Source organism: Gavia stellata, chromosome 8, assembly GCF_030936135.1.
Source record: "Gavia stellata isolate bGavSte3 chromosome 8, bGavSte3.hap2, whole genome shotgun sequence".
Lineage (NCBI taxonomy): Eukaryota > Metazoa > Chordata > Aves > Gaviiformes > Gaviidae > Gavia > Gavia stellata.
This window is the reverse complement of record NC_082601.1, coordinates 14,881,684-14,904,539: the sequence shown is the minus strand read 5'-3', so window position 1 is coordinate 14,904,539 and position 22,856 is coordinate 14,881,684. Positions and strand designations below refer to the sequence as shown.

At 37.3% G+C, this 22,856-nt stretch overlaps 1 protein-coding gene across 1 annotated transcript in view; it reads left to right on the top strand.

The window, feature by feature from the left end:
- PTPN4 (protein tyrosine phosphatase non-receptor type 4) overlaps positions 1 to 22,856 on the top strand; it is a 112,880-nt gene that overhangs the window by 24,009 nt on the left and 66,015 nt on the right. The window contains exon 2 of the mRNA XM_059820076.1: positions 18,418 to 18,572. Coding sequence (XP_059676059.1) covers positions 18,435 to 18,572 — 138 coding nt within the window. The 5' untranslated portion in view covers positions 18,418 to 18,434. The remainder of the gene's footprint in view (positions 1 to 18,417; positions 18,573 to 22,856) is intronic.

The window sequence follows — 22,856 nt, the reverse complement described above, 5'->3', positions numbered from 1 at the left end:
TATCAGGAAGGACTTAACTGGGAAAACCGAACTAAGTGGCTGGTGGTTTGGTTTTGACTTGGCACTCTGAATCTCCGTGAGCCTTACTATTCTGGGCTGTCTCCTACATCTTTGTTAAGATGAAGTTTGTTGCTAACTCAGTTCACCAGTGCATTTTTGGAAATACTGAAATTCCTGAAGTGCTTATTTAAAGTACTTCTTGTAGTGAAAGACTTGGTCCTCCAGAAGAACTGAATCTGATCTGTGACATTCGAATGAGAACATCTTGCTATTTAGAAAGAAAGTGATTGCATCCCGTCAGTGAATATGGCTATTGCTTGTGTGATACTAGGGTCTTCGTTTTGGGAAAATATCTCTTCTGAACATCTGTGGGAGTGCGAGGAAGAGCTTTGTGCCCTCAGCTGAGCACGGTACCACCATGCAGAGAGACGCTGCTCTGCAGAGCAACACTCCTGTTCCTTTCACCTGTGGCTTCTGCAGCTGCTTCCGGGGAACTGGGCTGTGCTGCAGAGCTGCTGGCAGGGAAAGTTCATGTGAATAGACATTGGAAAATAGAAGAACCCGGTTACTTGGTTTCTTTGTTAATGTGCACATGCCATATCCTGCCATATGTCCCTCTTCTTTAGCCTTTTAATTCTGGGATGTTACAGATGATGCTTTCAGAAGCTTCAGTAATATTGGACTGTGTCCCTGTTGTAAAACACCATTAAAACAAATTAACAAACAATTTTTTTGAATAATTTTATGGTAATGTTAGTGTTAATACAGCATGGAAAAATTAACTAAAATTAACACCAACAACAGAAGACCATTTGGTTTTATGCTTTATAGTGGCATTAAATGAGACTCATGCAATTTTCTTATCCAAACCCTGAGAACCTACCTCTACAGCAGCTGGGAGGAATAATATTTTTCATAGGCAATATAAATAAACTGCACTTCTAAGATAATATAGTTTAGCTATTAGCTAAATAGCTTCTTAGCTTAGTCTATTCTTTTTTTAAGGATATGAATCCTAGATAATGAAAAAGTGTTGGAATAAACAGTCCAAGGTAGTATTACTGATGCTGTCTTCCAATAAACAAAGTTGCATAATAGTATAATTTTTATGATATCGTGTCTTTGCCTCCAAGGGAAAGAAATTGTGATTCTCTGAGGTAGAATTTTCACTTTCTGTCATGTAATGCAGAAGGCAGCAAATAGTTTGGGGAAGCTGAGTTTAATTATAAAAGAGTGCCTAAAGAAGAGGGTGTAAGAAGGCAATTGGTCCTGACTGCAGAGGCACATGAGTGAAAAGAGCTTTTTAAACATAATGCCCAAGAGGAGCAGTGCAGGTGTGCTGACTCAGAGAGCTCATCACCTTTTAATGCTATCTTCATAGATGCATTTGTATGTTGTTAGGCTGTTCTTCTCAATGCATTTTGTACAATATTTTTACTTTAAAGAAAAAATCAATGTAATTTTTAACTTCTGAGTGTCTCTTCACACTTGATAGAGGCTGTAAGTTTTCTTCTCTTTTTATGTATCGGAAAACTTAGCTACTGGAAAGCTGTATTGTGTCACTGTCAACGTGTTTGTGCATGTTGAGAATAAACTTGTACTTAAGCAGTTTTACTGCAGGGTTTTATCTTCTCCTGAAAGTCTTGGTTTGAAGGAGGTTGTCCCTAAGCATTACCGGCATTGAATTAATTCTGTTGGTGAAGATGAGAGAAAAATGAGACAGGGCGAAGTTCTGAAAGCGAGCATTAACTCAAAATTTGTGCATCTGGGATACTGTTGGGGGAAGTCACTTGGCTATGCAAGTCCTTTATGTTTTTTTCTGATGGTGTGGGAATCTTTCTGTACCTCATGTTAAAATCTGTGAAATTTAAAAGCTTTTTAATGTTTTTTTGGTAATGCTGTGTAGGTGATTATGTTGCCATCCATCCCCTCCATTCATGACCATGTGGAAAGCCTCTCAGCAGACTGCATCAGGCACCTTACACCTGTGGTGTTACTCTGACTGTAGATGTACCTGGCATCTCACTTTTAAGCTTGGGAGCAGAGTTGGGCATGGTTCTTGTTTCTTGGCTCCAGTTTTTCTTCTTGCCTCCAGGTGATGCGTGTTTGGTTCTCTGTGGTTTTTGGGGACATTTTGGTAATTTCTATCACTCTTCCATCTTTTGTACCCACCCCAAAGGAGCAGGGCATGGAGTAGCAAGGGCAAGGATGGAGTAGGCCAGAGAGAAGTTGAAAACTGATTAGAGAAATGGGCGTAATGTAGGGAAGGATTTGAGTGGTGAGGGGAATTGAACAGTTAGAAGGGGGACTGTTAGAGCCTTGAGAAGTGAAGGAGGGACATGGAAGAGATCTGGAATACTTGAAGGAGGGGAACGGTATGGAACTGATGGTTTCAGTAGTCCATAATTATCTTTCTAATTTCAACATGGCTACTGCATCAACCTGTGAATCTGTAACCATCAGCTTGTGAATCTAACCCATGTTTATACCTGCCTTTCCAGGGAAAACAACAGGAACAAGAGCCAGGCTATTTTAAAATTACTTAATTAGTGTATTATTTAAATTGCCTAATGATGCTTAATGACTTTTAAAGAGCTATTAGTAGCCACATTTAAATGTCTGAAAACATAAACTTAACAATGTGCTATCTCCACTGTCCACTCTTATCAATTATTTCTTTTAGGGATGATAACATGTACTTGCTAAGACAAAAAATCTTGCATTTGATGTGAAATATTCATAGACGAACTATTCTCCCAAGAGAGACCATATCTGTCTTTATAAAATGAGAAAATACATTGAGAAAATTTTCTTGTTTATATTACCAACTCGATAGGAATTTTTGTTGTCTATAATGGTATTCATAAAAGTAACTTAAATATTCATTATTGTAACTTGTTTTCATTTCTCTGCAAGTCTGTGCTGATACCTTTGAGTATCAGAGCCGTAGTTTTTTTTATTGTGACTTCACGAACTCTGAATATAAGCCAGAAAGTGGGAAATTTTAGAACTGCATTTTCCTTTAAATAAAACATAAATGCCTAGAGTAAGCTCTTTTAGAGCTTTTGGGAAACTAAGCTAGATTCTTCACAAAACTTACCTCATTCATGATTTTTGACATTTGCTTACTGAATTGATCTTACAGGTACGATTTCTCATTTGTGCAAGTTAGCACTAGTGGAGACTAATCACACCTGATCTAATGGTGAATTTTTTTCTAAGGACTGCCCATAATTCTAGGATGGCTGACACCAGGTTGAATTCTAGATGTTCCTTTCTTCTACCATCAACAGTCTCTGCACATGGCATTATTCACAGGGAGACACTACACAGATACTCATTTGTGCTCTGTATTTTGAGAGGTGGTTTTTTTCCCACAGTAGCTTCTGTTCCCTTCTGGGAAAGGGAAGTGAATCTGTCCCAAAATGTTGGCTGCTTGGCAGTTGAGCAGAAAAAAGTGTTCAGTGCTGGCCTCAGAGGAAAGGTATTTAAGGAAGTGATGATTTTGCTTGCTGCCAGCTTCCCTTCCACTACTGTTACAGAAAAAAGCAAAAATTTTGATTCTCACCTTCACCAAAAGGACAAGAAGCTGGGAAGCTTGGGCACATTCTGCAAATCTTTTTCTCATTAGGGGCGCTTAAATTTATCATTTCTGTTGAAAGACTTGAATCTTTCTGGATCCCCAGGCTTGGAGGAATTTCAGAGTTAGTTTGTCAGAGATTCACATCTCTACATACCAGCTCACACTGGAAGGTATGGGTCACTTAGTACGTACAGATCCTTGAGAACTGAAATGCTGGGCGGAAATATGCCTACTGATTAAGTCCTCTGCTGTGTTTGGCATGGACCATAATTAGCTGAGGAAGTAGCTACTTCCTAGATTTAAGAACTGCAGCTTCATTTCCATGCTTAGTTTTGACTGTGAGGACTTACTGCCCTGTCTTTGATAGGGGTTTTGGCTAAATGTCAGCTCTCTACATAATAGCTTGTACTGGATTTCCAAATATTAAAGGTCTAATATCATAAAAGTACATTGACTTGTCTTACCGAGATGCTTGTTGGATAGCTTTGGAGACAGAATTTCACCCCTCATATAGAAATAACGAATATCGTAGCAGGGTGAGTTTTATACTGTGGCTGTTGTTTATGCTGTCATTGCAGATCAGCTACTTAAAATGTGTGTTCCTTACATGCTTTTGGAAATCATGGTATTGTGGATAAGTTTGTTTTTTCTTGCAGATTTACATTACCATTTTATTTTGACTATGAAATCCCTTTCTGGCATTTGTAGCATGCCAACTTTGCTGAAAACACGCTCACTAAGCCTTACCGTTAGGTCTCCACTGTCAGGTTTTTGTAGACTACCACATGCTTCAAATGCTTGTTATGAATTTGAAACAGATAGACATTCGGCATAATCATTCATTATTACTTAAAGTACTTTTTCAGTAGAATCCAATAACTGAGAGCACTGAGGGAATTGGTTAAAATCTGTCATTCAGACCTGCTGCCTTGCATAGTCCCTGGCTCAGCAGAGGTGGGGCTCGGGAGCTTAGCACTTGCATGGCGGAGAAAAGAGAACTGATTGCAGTAAAGATGGAACAGCCTTGCAGACTTCTGGTTTCTAGCAGCCTGGGGATTGTAACTGGTTTTGTTCAGTTACAATAGTATCTGTTAACTGCAATATAGTGGAAGAGACTATCCCAATAGGTTTTTTGCTAAGCGTTTTGTAAAGCTGCTGTATGTTGGAAGGTAAATTAGTTTGCATAGGAGGCTCTTCAGTCAGTCATTTGACTTCAAAGAGGAAAAATAATGCTATATCCTTATTTTTAAAACAGTGGGAAAAGATTGTTAAAAGCTAGGACATCGCAGTCTCTCCTGTACACAGTTGAACAGTAAAATAACATATGTTCATTTTTAACAGTAATTTTTTTGCACAAGTAGTGTGAACTTCACTGTGGCATATAAAGCTAAGTTAATCACTCAATTAAGACTTTTTTGAGAGCAACTTTTATGGTTAGATTATTTTATTATGAATAAGTAGATGTCAGTTATATGCAATGTAGTGGAAAAGTTGATTTGTGTTTCACTTGCTCAAAGTTTAGTGACTAGATATATAACCACCTCTGTCAGTGTTGTTTTCTTAGAATTAGGCTTAGTTTAAAAAAAAATTTAAAAAAATTGGTCTGATCTTTCATATCACAAAGTTGAGAAGGTTTGCTGTGATGGTATGGGTGTGTGGACTTCTGTATTGGGGTGTGGCTACAATCAGGTTGGCATTTGTGGTTCTGGTAGGGGAAAAAACAAAAACTGAACTCACCCCCAGCCTCTCAGCTGAGGCACAGTAACTGTGTGCTTGCAGCCTGCAACATAGTGAAGAGGCTCGGGGTGGGGATTTGAACCATCTTACAGTTTTAGTGGCAGAGAAAATATTTTAGCAGGATACTTCCAGACCTCCGATTGTTTTACAAAGAAGAATAAGAGGTAATTTGATTACTGTCAAGGTATCGTCAAGGGCGATGGGCTCTTCCCGTGTTGGTTTGTGGCAGGAGGTATGTGCTATCAGGAAATTGATTTGGCCAGATGGAAGTTTTCAGGAGCAGCAGAGAAGTAAGTAAATGAAATTGAAGACCCTGTGATATGCAGGTGGTTAAACTGCATTCAGGGTTTCGTTCCTGCTTAAAAGCAGTAAATACATGAGAGAAACCATAAATAGCAGTGTGATAAATAGTAGCGTGACATTAAACTTATAAATAGCCTTTTATAATTTTGTAGTACTTTCTCCTTTTAATAGCCTGTTGCTCTTTAACTTCAGCACACACTAACTCTGCATGAATGCTTTAGAGGAGATTGCAGAAGTTGTTTTCATGCTAAAAATAAATTCAGTAAACAATAGAATAATTGAATTAATTAATCTCAGACCAACAGGATTAAAAGTTTCTTGCTGATTCTGAATGGCAGCTGATTTTAGAAGTTTTCAGTTCCAAGCAAAATGGCCAGATAATTTTTCTCAGTCAGATGATTTATTAAATGCAGTGACACTAAATGTTTTTATATAGAAAATTTATACTGTGTACCTGGAAAATAATTCACTAGTATGTTAGTAAACATACTTCTGATTAAAGGTCTGAGATTTAATTGGGTGGGCTGAGATAAATAGTATATAAATACAGAGTTTGTCAGTGAATTTCAGTTTCGCTTGGGTAACATGGTGTGACTTCATTTTGGTGCCGTAGAGCATTAAAAAAATTCTGTCTTTCTAGGTTTTGTGTCTGTTCCAGTTGTATACCTGCAACTTCGTGCCTTTACTTCTTGGATGTGGGAATGTAGGGGGTTTTTTGGTTGTGTTTTTTTTTTGTTGTTGTTGGAGTATATTCATAGTTAGCCTTGATGGTGTGATGTTGCTTTTCACACCATTAATAACATCTGATATTTTTGTTAAGTTAATTTTGTAGAAGTGTCCAGGTATTACTGTGTAATCCTATAAAGAACAAACCTGTAAGGAAGAAAACAGTCATATTGAGAAACAAAAAATAAAACTTAAAAGTTTTCTCAAAAGTCTACTTTATGAACTCTGGTAAGAATTTAAACTTTTCATGTAAGTTTGGGTCTTGTCTTTCGTCCTGCATTACGCTTTCTTCCAATACTATTTTACAGATGCTTCTGTAAGTTTGTCAATTTAGTTTCAAAAGAAGGAAATGCGTTTCAAAAGAAGGAAATGCATCCCAAAAGGAAAAGCATTTTTAGGTAACTCTTAGAAATACGCATGAAGGTAATTTTTCCTCTTACTCATTTATGTACAAAATTGATTATAGTTTAACAATTTACAAAACTCAGAGTGTGTGAAGATAAATGCACGGAGCCTGCAGTCTGGCCTTAATGTTTCATCCTGTCATAACCCCTGACAGGGTGCTACTGTTGAGGTCAGTATGCCACAATTTTGGAAAGCTTTTGGTTTGGCTTTGAGTTTCAATTCATAACAAGTACAGATAAAAATGTCCTGTCGTATTCTGATCAAGATCTTTGAGAATGATCCTTTTGCAAAGTAGGTTTATACATTTACAAATCTGGGGAGCTTAGACCTCTTTAAGACTTTGCTAAAGAAACTAAACCCCCCCAAACTGTCATTTATTTATTTTTTTTAAATTTCACTGCAGGTGAATGATTATCAGATTTAACTGCTTAATCACTTGAATGTGAGTGGTATTTTTGTTGCCAGATTCACTCAAATAATTTTGAACTTCTAGTTCTCTTGAGCTGGCTTGAAAATGGAAATTGTTTCCTATAAAGAAAATCTTTGAGAGGAGGCAGAGGAGAGTCAGAAAAATACCTGAGCTGCGCTGAAGTTGTAAAAATATGAAAGCTCTTAATAATAAATAAATAAAGGGAGAATTTAAAATTTGGGATGATACAAATAGGATGATTCTTGTGCTACTGGGCAGGTCCATCAGCAAAGCTGCTTTCACCCTGTGCAGGGAGCTTTTCGTTCTAGTGCCCAGAAGTGCTTTGGGATCTCTCTCTAGTGCGCACCCCAAGAGCGACCGAAGAGGCAACCTTCTCTGCTCTCATACCCCAGGGCCAAAAAGCTGGGGAGAGGCTGAGTATCGGGGTCCTTAGGAAAGGAGTGTGAGGCAGGGCGGCTGAGACCCAGGGGCATGGATGGAGTGAGGTCACTTCTCTGGGCAGTGCTGCTAGAAGACTTCCCTTGGTTTGTTTTCTGTTGGAGGAGGAAGCGGAGTTGACAAGCGTTTTCCAGGCAGGTAGCCAGACAGGCATTATTTTAATGTTTCCAGTGGAAAATCGGTGTTTTTTGGCAAAACTGAAATTTTCCATGTGAAAATGTCTGTTTTGTGGAAATGGTGTTTTTGATTAAAAACTAATTTTGATGGAGAGTGTCCAATTGGTTATATTCAGCCTTAGAATTAGCATCTGCTGTGTTTAAATCTATTGAAGATAATTTGGCTTAGGTTTAGCAACTCTGAACAGAATATACACAGACAACTTTCCTCCCTCTGTCTAATACTTCAGTTCTAGTGCCAGCCAAAATTCAACTTGAAGTTGGCTATGAGTAGAATAAAAGCTTTTTCCGAATTTTGCCAGTTTGTTTTCAATTCAGACTGCCTTGAGCTTCAAAGGCTTCACAACACAGATGCCATGGCTGGAACTAAAGCTGCCAATTCAACTAGCTGCTCTGGACTTGAAGATCCTGCTGTGTGCAGCAGTATTGATCTGTGGATGCTCGAGTGGTTAATAGGTAGCCTACAGATTTTCTCCACTGATATGTTTTATGTTGATGTCTTCAGATAATTGTGGTTGAAGCTTGTACAGTGTATAGGATGTGGAACTTGTGTTCATTTACAGTCACACCAAGTTAGAACATGTAACTTTCCAGCATTTGGTGTTTTACCCCTGTTTTATCTGCTTAGTTGTATACAATGGTTGTATACGACGGTACATAAGACCAGCAGTTGTTATTTACATGTAATTTCTTTCTCTTCTTGCCTTCTTAAATTGTGTTAAAAACCCCTCCTATTTGTAGATGGAAAGGCTGAAGTCAAAACCTAATTCTCACTTGCTACATTTCCTTGATTCAGCACATGTAGTCAGGCTGTTAATAATTAGAGTTCTGAAAGGACTGTACTAGGTTATTATAGCTATTGGCAGTTGTACATTGTCATTAAAGGCTCGAAGATTACCAGGCTCCTTTTAGACACTGAAGAGCTTTTGGTTGACACTAAAGAGCTAAGCCTGTAGAGGACTGTAAACTCCTTTTTTAATAGGTAAAGAAATCTTTTCTGGAGTTGTATAGAAAAGGGGGAGTCAAGTTACCCCTTGATACTTTTGAGGAGAGCTATAGGAAGAAGTTTGGGGTTTTTTGGGTTTGTTGGTTGTTCTTTTGTTTTTTGGTTTTTTTTCCCCCTTTCTTAGGCAAGATATAAAATACTAACTTGTTGTTATCACCTGGTGCTTCTAGTTTTAGTTTGTCTGAACTTGCACTGATTTCAAGTGTTTTTTGTTTTGGTGAGTAAATATTTAGGTTTCCTAATCTTAAGGTTGTAGGGGAGCCAGAATTTCCTTTTAATGAAAAATCTACTTAAATCTATTTAACCTAGTTTAGGAACACTTTCTAAAAATTACTTCAAATTTCTTTTGAGAAGTTTCTATCAAGAAGATATTTTAGTAATGTTTCATTCTAGTCTCCATTTATGACGTCTTATTATAGCATTGAGTCATGAAATGAAGAATAAGAGATCTAGCTCCAGGAATGGGAAGTGTTAGATGTAGTAATCATCTGTGTGAGGGTCAGGGTTTGCCATTTTTAAGGCTATTTTCAAACAAGGGCAGGTTATGGGTGTAATCAATTTTAAAATATTAGAGGTGGAACTGACTTGAAAAACTTTTCTATTTATTTCTAGTGATCTTTACACATTATAAACGCCTCCAGATATCATGAGCTGACAGCTGCATGCTAGGAAACAGGGTGGTTTTATGTCTTATCAATGCATTTGCATATTTGTTTAATTTACAATATTTTTTAAATATAGAAGGATAGTTAAATTCACCATTTTGTGATATTTAAACAGTACGCCTCTTCCTAGTTCTTTTTCCTGGCAGCTTTATCCTTTTCTAACTGCTTTAGCTATCTGTCCTTCCACAGCGTTTGTTCTGCTCTTTTTAAAAATTATTTTTTAAAATAGTTAGATTTAATTTTTTTTCCCTGCTAGCTTTGCCATTTTCCATCCTAAATTTCTTATTTCAAGAGCATGGGCTGCTGCTAACTCAGTGCATGTGTGTGTTTGCTGTCCATCGCACTGGCTGAAGTGGTCGTATAGCAGTGCAGTAATGACAGCCATACACCCAGGGGCCATCCCCTCCATGTGTCTTCGCTGGCTCACAAGCTGGCCATTGCTATAGCTGGTGGTTGCTATCAACTTCTGTTTTCATATTACAGGCCTTAAACTATACCAGTATCTTTACTTAAAGACATTTCTAGCTTCAGCTGCCTGCTCTCTGTTTCTTCACGCCATGGTATGCCTTTCCTAAACCATTCTGTAAAGCACTTGCACCATGATCCAGGTGACTCCTGAATACCAGTTAGTAGTTTATTGCTTAATGGAGGGATAGGTGGTTTTTTCTGGTTCGTTAAGGTGCATACAGGTATATTGCTATCATATAGAAACTTTCTAGTCTTCTGCTCAAAATAATCTCTGAAACCTCACGTAAACTTAACAGATGTTGTTCAGGCATGTGTGTGACTTGTTTCATAAAACTTCTCTTAGCTCTGAGTATCACCTGCAAACAAAACGTCTCTGGGTCAGAAACAATGTGGCTGCACAGATTCATGATGTTTCAAGTCTTATGGTGGCTTCAGTGTGTCACCTGTAGGACAGATGGCTTTGTATTTGTTGTGAATAACCATAGGTACTCAATATGAAGCCGTTTCCTAAAGGCACGTGGTCTCTGGACGTTTTTCTTGCATCATTTGAAGTGAAGCAAAAGTCCTGTCTCTTCTGAAGTACTGTTATCATCAGGTCAGTGAGTATTCAGCATTGAGCTCGCAGGAACTAACTGGAAGGAGGTTTTCTGTTGTCTTTGCATTTGTTCACACTCTGACCTGTAAGACTGTTGCAGTGAAAAGGGAAACGGGTTGAACCTGCTGAAGCAGGATAGGGTGAAAAAAATGAAATGAAGTCTGACTATTTTAATTCTAGATCTTAGCTGCAGACTTCTAGTGTATTGGGTGTGTTTCTTCAGCCTCTCTGAAGCTCATTCCCCATCTAGAAAACTGGTCAAAAACTGAAAAAAGAGATCAGGTGTGCTATGGAAATCCAGTGCATTTTTCAGGCTGTCAGTTGTAATGTGCTGTGGACAGGTATTCACTAAGAATAAATTTGAAACTTGGGTTTAAAATGAACCATATTGAGCTGTTTGGAATCTGTATTTCTAAGTCCATTTATTTTTTTGTGTGTGTGTTTGTCCCCTCAAAAATTACTATCTTCTCGGGCTGTATCTATATCTAATCTAGAGTCCTGGATAGTGAAAATGGAAGAGTTCCTTTCTTCATGTGAAAAATGTCTGGGCATAGAAAGAGAGGTTTTAGGTTCAAAATAATTGGCAGTGTTGATGCCATGGTTTCTAAGAACTACTTTTTTTATTAGTATTACGTCTAAACTGTGATTATGGTCTCAAACTACTGAATTTTATCTTGCTGTCTTTGTGTTTCCTGAAATGTTACATATAGGAGCGAGAAAAAGTAGGTACTAGACTTCCTGCACTGTCCTACTTCAGACCCAAAGCAGAGAAAGGGAGCAGCTGAATTTGAGAGGCTTTTTTTGGAGTGTTGTGCATACAGTCCAAGCATAATAAGTATCGACATTTAATTAGATAGAAGGGTAATTTGTATAATAGGCTTTTCTGTTCACTATGCTCTTGTTCTTGAGGGAGGGAAGAAACAAGGGAGGGAATTGTCAAATTGTAAAAATATTTTATTTTTCAGATGAAATAGTAGATTGCTACAGTACTAACAAACTAATTTGCTGTGTTCTGGTATACTTCCTCCAGCTTTCTCTAACAGACTGGCCACTATCCTGTGTAGAGTGACCGAACACTCATTAATTATTATTTTTACGTTGGAAAGAATAAAATTCTGGGAGTGACAGAGCAAGGTGTTTTGCTTTTAACCTTTTGTCTCTATTAGTAATTATGTGATTATAACAGTGAAAATCTTGTTTGATATCAAACAGCAGTTGTTCAAATTTGAAACCCCTATCCAGAGAAGTAGATAAAAAGCATTGTCCAAGGAAGTCTTAGTTTAAAAAGTCCTCAAGTAATTTTTAAACTGAAAGTAATTATTAACTTAGGTGTCGAGCCTGTACTGAAATCCACAGCCAGCCCCATGAAATCCTCATGTTCATAAAATGAGATGAATTAAGAATTTTAGAAACTTATCTGACGTGCATAGAATATTAATTCTCTGATACTGGCTTGTGTATAGGAGAAGCTGATGGTGGAGGAGAGAGGCTAAATTCAACTTGTTTTCTCTCAGCTGTTGAAGTTCAGGCCCAAAATTCTCAGAAACTGTCAGATGTGCTTGAAGAATTAATGCTTTTTGTGTTAGATTTGGCTCTTCATGTGGTTGAGGATCGAGGATGTGGAAGAGGAGGATTTAAGAGTAGCTCATTCGTTGAAATGCAGTTGAGATTATGGACGTTTTTGGGGGCATGTATGTATGTTGCTCTATTGTTCTCAAGAGTGGAATTCTTGCAGATAGGAATTTCTTTTGCTGTTCTGTACTTCTTGCATCTGTGACGGATTTAATCAAGTAGCTCAGAGTGCCAGCAGATAACAGAAGTCTGGAGGGAATGTATAAAAGCAGCTGGAGATTAGATAAGTTTCGTGTACCAGTTTTGCATATGGAGCATGGAGGCTGCTTAGGGCCAGGCTGTAAAGAAGGGTGTGGGAAGCCCTGACAAAGGAGTGGGGTGAGCTTGGAGTCCCAGAGCTGCCAGCCCCATGCAGATACCTGGGCTAACAAGAGCATAATCTGGTTACCGGCCAGGGAAGAGAAGTTGCTGAGATTTTGGAAACTTTACCTTTCTAACTTCTAGTGCCAGTGTCTCCTTGTATCCAGTGCTCTCTTTTGACAACTCTTTGGGAATGTAGTAGCACTGAAGGAATCGTGTGCGTAGTTACATTGTGCGGTCACTGTAACTGTCCCAGTTCATCAACAGGAAAAATGCGACATCCCTTTTTCCAGTGGAAGTTGTAGGAAGAGTTTAATAAGTGGCCATATGATAGCTTTACAAGAGTACATTATTTTCCTTAAGCAGTATTAATTTGATTAATTTATATATTACAGATAATTAATAACTTAAAGAGGAGACTTTGATAGAACCCAGAAGATTAATGATGCTGTTGCCTGGCTAGAAGTCTAGCTTGAACCTTTGCACCTGGTGACGACAAAGTGAAATGACCCGAAGTTTACATATCAACTTTAAAGAATTATGGATACTTTCCATTGTTTGGTCAGCAGAAAGCAGGAAAAAATAAATGAAGTATGAATTGTTGGAACTAGTTTGGAATTGTAGTGCATGGGTCAATTAATTTAAATGAAAATGCATTTCTACTCTGATTTTATTTATAAGGAACGTCCTGAAGCTGTGTGCTACATCAGAATTGCTGAAAGCTTTCAAAACAAATTTTTGAAAGATAAAAAATTTGAACTTTTATTTGTTGGAGTAATGTGGACTTCCCTCAAAATAGTGCACAATCAACTAATGTTTAGCATTTCCAAACTGGCTTTGGTTAAAATATTTAATATAGTTTCACTAACATGTTTTCAGAAACATATGTGAAGATGGGTTCTAGATATAACTCAGTGTATGTTGTATTACTCTGTTTAAACCTTCAAAATTTTCTTTGTACTTTTAATAGGTTTTTCTTTCGCCTAATTGGATTGTCCGGATAATTTTAGTAACCATAGGGTCTGCAATCTATTTAATGTATTTAAGCTACATCATGCTATAAGGATGTGGGTTTTCTATGAGTCTGGCCTACTTTTCCACCTCTTGTAGCAAATTCATGTACTATGTTGGACCCAAATCAGCAGGTGGGCTACAGTGGAAGTACGTGCCTCCTGGGTTGCTAAAGTATCAGCTTCTAAACAAATGCGAGCCTGGCAATGCATTAGCTTCTTAGCTTTAGAGTAGCCATGAAAAATGAAATTTCTCATGTCCTTGCGTGCGCATACTGTACTGTGCTAAGGTGTTTGTCTTTCTGTACAGTGTCTGATGCGAACTCTCTTTAAAAAAAGTCTTTAATTCAAGTCAGCAAATTGCTTGCACTCTTGGATAAATTACATTTCAGTTAATTACTTTCTTAACCAACTGCTTATTTATTAAGCTGCTTAAAACTGGTTAGTTTATCGTAAGCCCAAGCAAATTGTCAGTTTTATTGTATACTTTTACATAAAAGAACAGAGGATGCCAAAAATTCACTTGTGAAGCTTCTGTATGCTCTTTAATGCCCTAACCAAGCCAGTATCACCAGAATGTTCTGCCCTTTGATAGGGAACACTCCCTAGAATTGCTTCATTGCTTGAAACCTGAGCTCAGGCAAGAAATATACAACTTGCTTCTCAGGTCTGTGGAGGGAGTAAGTGGAGTTCCATTGCACAAGTTCTGTCCTTCTCCAGTTGCTGTAAGCAGCATGTGCTTTGGATTATTAATTCACGTGTCTAAATATTACATGCTTAGCAGAAGATGCTGAAAAAGAATAAGCAGAAATTAATTCAATTTAAATAATCCACTTTAAATAATCCACTTGCAAGTATAGAAAGATTTTAGCGTAAGTGTCCATGGTACTGTCCATGACATGGATATGCACACACCGTAGTACCTTGCTTAAGTTAACGTGCTGTTTAAACCAGTTGTTCTCAAAATTTTTTTCGTTGAATCTCATCTTTTGTCTTTATTCCCTTTTGGGGCTGCAGATTTTACTTTGGAGCTTGAAGTCAGTCCTTTATTTGTTCTATACTAACTTTAGCTATAACATGTTTTTGTTTCAGAAGGTTGCAACTGGTGTAGCTGAATTTTTCTCAGTTTTGTCATTTTATATATCAGTATTTGTTGGGAAATCAGATAGTTATAAATCATAACCTCATAAGCAATAGCTAGCCATCTCACTGTTTTGCTAGTACGTTTTCAAAATGCATAGTAAGAATGGCAATACCTGGTCAGGAGAAATAATATTGTCTGTGTTCTCGGTGCATGTAATTCTGGAAGAAAGGAGTAGTAAAGATTATATGGATACAGTTCAGGGCCAATTATATTGTAAAACAAGCGTGTCACAGTAAGACCAGAAATTGCAGGGTCTGTCTGTGCTTAACTGCGTCCTTTCTGTATGTATGTATGCTGATAGACGTTTAAATATGGGTTGTGTACACATTGTTGGCCACAAAGCAGTTATATGTAATAGCCCTGGCAGATCTTAGGAGGAGTATTTTTGAGAGAGTATGCGATGGTGATGGCGTTTTAACATAATCCCTACATACTTTGATACTTTCTTTGCTGACATATGGTGAAAGAGTAACTTTGAATGTGGTTTGCAGAAAATAGTCTGTCTTTTGTCACCTTCTGCTCTATTACTTTCCTGCCTGTTATATTTCCATTTTGTAGAAGTATTTCAGGATTTCAATTGTTACACTTAGCTGGAAAACTGTATTCTGTAGTTGCAAAAGCCTCGTAGTTTCATGGAAGAAACTTGTCTAATACAAGATGGCTGTTCAGGCTACTTTGTATTTTATGTGGGACATGGAATATAATGATTCATTGCCTAACCTGAAAGTTCAAAACATGGTTTCCTAAGTCCATGAAGAAAACATTCATGAATGACTGATGTCCAGCATGGTGTGAATATGAGCTCCACAACAGGAAGATGCTAAACTCCAGACTGTGGAACAGTATATGAGAAATATCTTTATGTGTGTGTTCTATTAATTTCTTCCTTTCTTAAAGAGAAGGCATTGCACTTCAGGTCTGTGAGCTAGATGAACTGTTGTTCTGACCCAATATAGCTCGTCCTGTTTCCTTAGTGAACTCGTAATATAGTGCCTTCTTTCTGGAGTTTGACCATTTCATTTATGTATAGTGAGAAAGACCTGAATCACTGTCTGTGACTTTTCAATGTTTTAGTTTAGTTGGAGTGAAGATCATCTGTGTTACAGAGAGAACCTTGCTGGGTCTGGAGGCTGAGTCAATCGAAAGACATGGTGAATGGTTGTTTGGTATTAAAGGATTTTGAGGATCACTGGGGGCAGATTTTCTCCTTGCTCACTGTTATGAATTTGTTGCTCTGAAACCCAGAAGTTTTCTATCTAGTTTAAGGCAGTGATGAGGAAGGAAGAAATACTGTTGGTCTTGATTGGCAAATAAGACAAAAATAGGGAAGAGAACAGGAGGCAAAGGTGAGATTTGCCTTTTTGTTCCCTTAAAGCATGATGGTTTCTGGCCTTTAACAAGTCTTTTTTCTGCGGCAAAATTGTGAATTGTTGAGTTAGACGCTCCTAGGTCACTAGGTTTTGTGAGGACTGCAGTATTTATTGTGAAGCTAAACAGTCCTATTTTGTGCACTGGTGTTTGTATTCGTGGGAAAGGACTCTGAGATAGCCCTCACTGTGTCTTGGTTGAGTTGTCACTTATGCAAATCCTTGTAAAACATGCCTGTCGAAGGGTTGTTTCTGTGGTATGGGTAAACTGTTTTTAATCAAATTGCATGCTTTTCTGAAACCTTCTTTGATCCAGCTCACAGGCAAATACCACTCTAAAGTCTTGGCTATAGTTACTGGTTGTGTAGCTGCACTGATAAAGATGCTGATCTTTACGCCATTAGGGCTAGTAAGGCAATTGACTTTTAGATTGTGTCTACATGACATAAAATACTGTTTGTGAAATGTTATGTTGTTGGCTGAGATCACTGGTATGAAGGTTCAATTACCTGTTCTTCTCAAAGGTTTTCTTCTGCCTTTTATTTTTGAGACTTGTAGAAGGCATAGTTGAAGCAGCCTCTTCATGAGAAGTTGTCAGATGTGTACTTTCTTATTAGGCTTTACTTTGGAGTTTTAATGTTTACAATACAATTTTTCATTATTTTATCATTGAGAGAGTCATGAGTTTAGCTTGCATCTGGTGGGTTTATCTGATATCTTTATCCTTTCTCAGTTTGTCATGTTGGTTTAGCAAAACAAAAATAAACTTGCTGTAATTCTGCATGAATACAGCATTGCAGTTCTGAAGCCAGAGTGACTGAGTAGCCAAAAGAAAAAAAGCTGTCTGGTAAGGAAACAAGTACTTTTTAATCTGAAAATGCTGATTAAGTCAAAACTAAAACATTTTGCAAGGATGGATTATCATCAAAAAGTTTTTTTTAATGTCTGAGATGTGTGGTCATGCCAAAAGAGCTGAAGATGTACTCTAGAAAAGCAAAATACCTCAGGGACTTTTAGGACAGCCACTCAGGAGGTTGGCTGCAGGTGGTGGGAAGAAGGATAAATTGCAAAGTCCCAGCCCTTCCTGATACAGGCGGCTTGAATCTTGGTCTTCCACTTTCCCAAGAGGGCCTAAGTATCTAAGCTATTAACTGTTTAGGAGGGGATTGATCTTTTACTTGTTACCCCTATTTGTTTGTGTATATTGGACCACAGATATCTCTTACGATACAGGCAAGCTCTCTAATAACTTCTGGGATGTTTGCTGTCCTCTGCTAAATTCTCCTTTTTTTTGTCATGATACATGCCCACCTTCTTCAAAATAGGAAGCAAACGTGTAAATGTTTTTGAAGTCTTTATAATTTTTTGCAGAATAAGGAAAATCAATCATTTTATATTCAGTTTTGAGAATATCTGTTTTCTTTTACTACTTTTTAAGATATATTAATTTTCTATCTCAATATATTCTCTACTTAAGTTATGAAACTTTCTGTTTGCTTATGCCCTTGTCAAAGGATGTAGAAATAGTTTGCTGAGTGTGTAGTTAAGTGAATCACAGGCCCTGATCCTGTGAGGTACTTAAAGTAACTAGTATCGTTGGATAGGGCTAATAGCATCAGGTGTGTACATAAGTACTTTGCTGGACTGGCACTGCAGGATAACCATTACAGTCTTAGTTTTGAAAAGTGAAAGTCACTTTTCAACTCTTGCATTTTATTTATCAGTACTTAGTGCAGGGTGTAGACTTCTGTTGGTCATGGTTCCTTATTCGGAGAACAAGAATTGTTTGTGCTTCCAAACTAAATATGTAAATCCAAATCAAATTGACCCAGACAGCAGATTGAGCAGTTTGCCAAACTTTTATCTATTCATGCTGTAATTAAAAAAAAAAAAAGCCATGCTAATGTTTTTGTTATCGCTGTGTATTCTCATGTCTAACTATTATACAGTGAATGCACAAGCTTTGCAGAATAATGCATCCAAATCTTTGTGTGTTTGCTGTTCTCTTTCCTGCATGCTTTTTCTCTATAAAGCTTTTTGGTGTAAGCTTTTTTTTTGTTTTGCACTGAAATTAATTACTTAATTGCCTCTAATGTTGGGAGCATAGTAGCCATGATGCCCAGCAATTACAATGCTTTTTGAAGTGAAAGTGCTGTTCTGAATCTTTAAGAAAAAAATTCAAAACCAAACCCACAAAACAACCTTAAAATAGGGAGGGAGTGGACAATGGACAGAAAGTAAAGGACTGAGTATTTAGCAATAAGGTTGTGTTGTAATTTGTAAGACATTGTTTTGTTATTGGATACTATGAATTTAGTACGCATTTTTCTTTTGTCTGTAACGGAGCTTTTTAACAGTGGGCTTGCTGTATGTTGACTGTTCTTTGAAGTATGACATTCTTGCATTTGCTTTTTTTTTCCCCTTGACTAAAGACCCTGTGTGGACAGTAATGACCGCACGTTTCCGATTGCCTGCTGGCAGAACCTACAATGTACGAGCATCTGAGCTGGCACGAGACAGGCAGCATACAGAGGTGGTCTGCAACATTCTTCTCCTGGATAACACTGTACAAGCTTTCAGAGTTAATGTAAGTAATTTCCTTATTGTAAATCAGTATCACTGAGCTTGCTTTCCTTTGCTGGACTTGTATGACAAGAGTTCGACTTTCAAAATAGTGTTAAGTACAAAATAGAAGGGGAAGTTATGGTCAGACAGGCATGTTTGTACACGTACGTACTAAGTCACCATGAACTTAGTTACTCTGGCATCCGCTATAGTACTAACAGATCTTCATTTAAAAATTGAATGTACAAAGCATAGTTTATTTCTAGTAATCTTCTTCATGGCCTAAATATATATTGGAAATGGAGGGCATTTTTGCCACTGAGTTGAATGAGAAGCGAGCTTTTATTTTAGTCCGTTCTGGTTTTTGCATTTTGAGCATGAGTAAGGTGTAATGGTAACTCTTCTCATGACTGTGTAGCTAACTATGTTCAGTCATGTGTATGGTCATCTTAAAGTACCTCTTTGCTTCTTGCTTTCTCAGATTATATTCTTGTTCTATGATTTCCCTGGCTTAAACTCACCACCTTCTAATGCACTAATGAGGATGGCAGGAAAGAAAATAGGAAGCTGGTTGCTGAATGCTGAGGACTGTTACTGGAAAAAGTGAATAACTTTCACATATGAGCCTGGAATTTAAAATAGGTTATTCATCAGATTTTCTAATCTGTAATCCTTGATAAGGAGTTAAAATGAAAATGTTCATGATTTCGTGCATATGTTGACACAAGTGCAACCATTTCTTTCAAATTCTTGAGGAAAAACCCCCACAAACAACAGGCAAGGACCTCAGAAGAAAATATTAAAGCATTTAAAGTGCTTTGTGTGAGAAGAAGCAGAACTCAACAGGAAAGAAGCTGTGGGGTGTCCTGGGGCAGGAGAACTCAGCTTTTACTTTATAAGCTGTAGAATTGATGATTTACATGTAGAAAGGTTGAATAATGTGATGGTAGAAGTTACAAGTGGCATGATTATTATTTGAACTTCAGGTAATGGAGTGAAGGAGTAGCTTGATAACAAATAAGGCTGTGGGACTTCAGCTGGGGAGTGAGGGAGAAACTGAAGCAGTTATCAAATTTGTGTGAACAAGTTTAATTTGGACTATATGAAAAAATTCTAATGCTCAGTAATTATACTAAATTCTGATATCCAGTGTTTAGTGAGGATATTGATACATTTGAATGCTTTAGGGAAGATTTGTGAGAGTGATTGCATTTCTCTGTTCTGTAATCAGGTGGTTAGAGACTGTGCAGCCTGCAGCTGCCTATCAGAGGAGTGAAATCTGTCATCTAGCAAAAACTTGCAAGGGTCCAGTGTCGAGTGGCTTAAGATTTAGAGGTAGACTTGGTGGTTATTTGTTTTAGATTTTTCAATCAAGATAGAAGGTTTGAGAACTTAGGTTCTCCTAAGTCATTTGTATAGTTCATTCAGGAGCTATTTAACTTTTTGGGACTTCTGAGTAATTAAGGGTGGGAATTTTGGATGATGGAGCTGGGAGAGGAATGACCAAAAGACTTCAGTTTATCAGCATCAAGCCTCATCTCCTTTTTGGGATAATTTCTTATATATCCCTTTTCCCTTTTTCTCTGCAATATTCCCCTGCTCTTCTGTATATCTTATCTTCTCACCCTTGCTAACACAGTTTTCTGGTCTATACTGCCTGCCAAAAAGCAGTATGTGCAGAATGTAGTTGGAGGCAAAGCATTAAAAGTGCATGAGGAATTGTAAATGTTGTGTTCTTTGCTTTTGGGTGTATGAATTTTCCATTAAAATATCTGTCTTGCAGTTTTTTGTTTGTTTATGAGAGTTGGCTAAAATAAGGAATAATTGTTGTACAATAGGTATGGGAGATTATACTTCTTTTTGACGTAGGTGTTCAAAAGCTGTGCCTGTCTAGAGTAGAATCACAAGTTATAAATCCTCAAATGTCTATTCTGTCTCTCCCAAGAAAAATTTATGTAATATGTTCTCGCCACCTCCCCAGTGTACTGAATATTTTAGTTGCATGGATCACGCTTTACTGCTTACACAGATCAGCCTGCAAGTTTGTCTATTAAAACTGAGTTTAGGGAATAAAAAGTTCCTTGGTGCTCAACATTTTGCTCTCAGATCTTAGCCTCAATCTGTTTTTTCAAAAATAGGGAGTAATAAAGTATTCAATCATAGCAAATGTATGCTAACCTACATGGTATACAGGTTTTCAGGTTTTATAGCCGTGTTTTACTTCATTGTGGTTGACACAATACTTGGCAATAAATGTGTATGGAAATGTTTTCAAAACAGGAAGAACAAAGATAACATCAAATAAATTAGCAAGGTTTTTTTCTCCTGGTGATTGTTATAGGTATGCTCTATGCTAATGATTGTAAAGCTTAATCATCTGGAGTATGGAGTGCTGTATTAATAAAAATGTACTCAAATGCTATTTCTTTTCCAACAGTAAAGTACTGATCACAGACAATGTCTCTTGATAATTTATGTGACGTGTTCTAAGTTCACATTTCAACCAGCCTTTTCCATTGATGTGCAAAATAGGCATTCTTTGTGCTAAGCCTTACCTTGTATAGACTGTAACAAATCAAATCAAATAATCCCTGTGGATTGTAGCCAGACAAAGGTTGTTTTGGTTGCAGGCAGAAGAATCAGTTGGAACAAACCTGTGCATATGTTTGAGGAGTAAAAATCGTTTCTATAAAACACTTTGCTTACCAAATGAAGAACTCCTACTTTGACCCTGAAAAACATACTTCATAGAAAGCGTAGCTGGAAGAAGTGAGGCTGACTTGAGTTAGTAACGTGATCAGGATGATTTGCATTACCGTAAACCTGTTTCTTCATTATCAAATTGCTTTAATTGGGTTTAATGAATTGTTTAAATACCTCAATTGTATGTTTTCTGTGAAGGCTGACTTAATTGTACTCCCTGAAAGCCAGTACATAGATATGGAGATCACGCTAAACTTGAGGGGAAAACTAAGGCAAGGTTAGATGGGTTGAGCTGCTCTGTGAGCAAGGCTAGTGGGTTAGCAGTCATGGACAAATGTTTCAATTTGGAGCCTTTATTATCTCAGAATTCTCCTCAAATTTAATGAATCACACTCTAATGGAAATAAAATCTAAAAATCTGTACAATAACCCAAACCAAAACAAAAAAATCCCACAGCAACCCCCCAGTAATTTTACAAATGAAAATTTTCAATAATTTGATCTTCAGCATTACTTAGGTGCTTCCCTTTTTACTTTGACCAAAAAAATAAATTGCTTGCTTAGAAACTTGTTTTAAAACAAGGTTAACTTTTTGCAAAGCTCATGTAAAGCTGTAGAATGAAAGGAGACAGTAATGCAGTGCTGGCTGTTTGCAGATGCGCTTGCTTGAGTTGCAACACAAGTATTGCGGTGAGCTGCAACAGGAGAGGTTCCAGTGTTGTCATTAGTGAAAGAGCAGTGCAGCCTCCTGCAGAGCTGTGAGCAGCAGGGCTGTCTGACCCCCTCCAGGAAAGCCAGGATGGGGGGCTTTTCCCATTTCTCATTTTGATGCCAAAATTTGTTCTAGAATGCCAAAATTTGTTAGACATTTTGCCTCCAGCAATGACTAATAAGAATTATGCATAACATTCTAATATGCCAATTCAGAAAAAATGTTGTTATGTTTTGTATCTGACTACTCCAGTTTTATGTTCGATAGTTCCCATTATTCCTGTTTTAAGAGGAAATATTAATGTTTATCTGTAGGAATAAAGCATGTTTCTTTTTATGCTAATCCACATTTATTAGTTTCACTTTTTTATTAAAAAAAAAGCAAAAGTAGAAACTTGCTATCATACTTGTTATAATTTATAGCAGCTATTCAATGGTTATGATAGTATTACAAATATTTTGGACCTTTCACAACAAGTAGGATTGTGACCTTCATCTGCTCTGGCAAGCTGCAGCATCGTTACATGAATATCAGAGATGGGTTAAACTGAGGTCTGGTTTTACTAGATGCTTGTCTTTATTTTGCACTGAGAGTAAAACAGTGTGATCAAAACAAATGCTTCATGTTGAAACTAGTCTTCTCTTACCAAATTTGCTGCTCTATTGAAGGAGAAATACCTTCCTTGCGGTCGTGAAATGACATTTTATATTACTAAATTCAAACTGATCAGCAAGCTCTAAGCTTTTTTTTTAGGAAACATCTATTCACATATTTAAGAAACAATGTAAATTCTCAGGTTGAGATTGGAAAAAATTTGGAAAAAACAGAATTTATATGTGCATGTTATTTGAAGAAATAACATGTCAGCTGTAGTAAATGTAAGCCTAAACT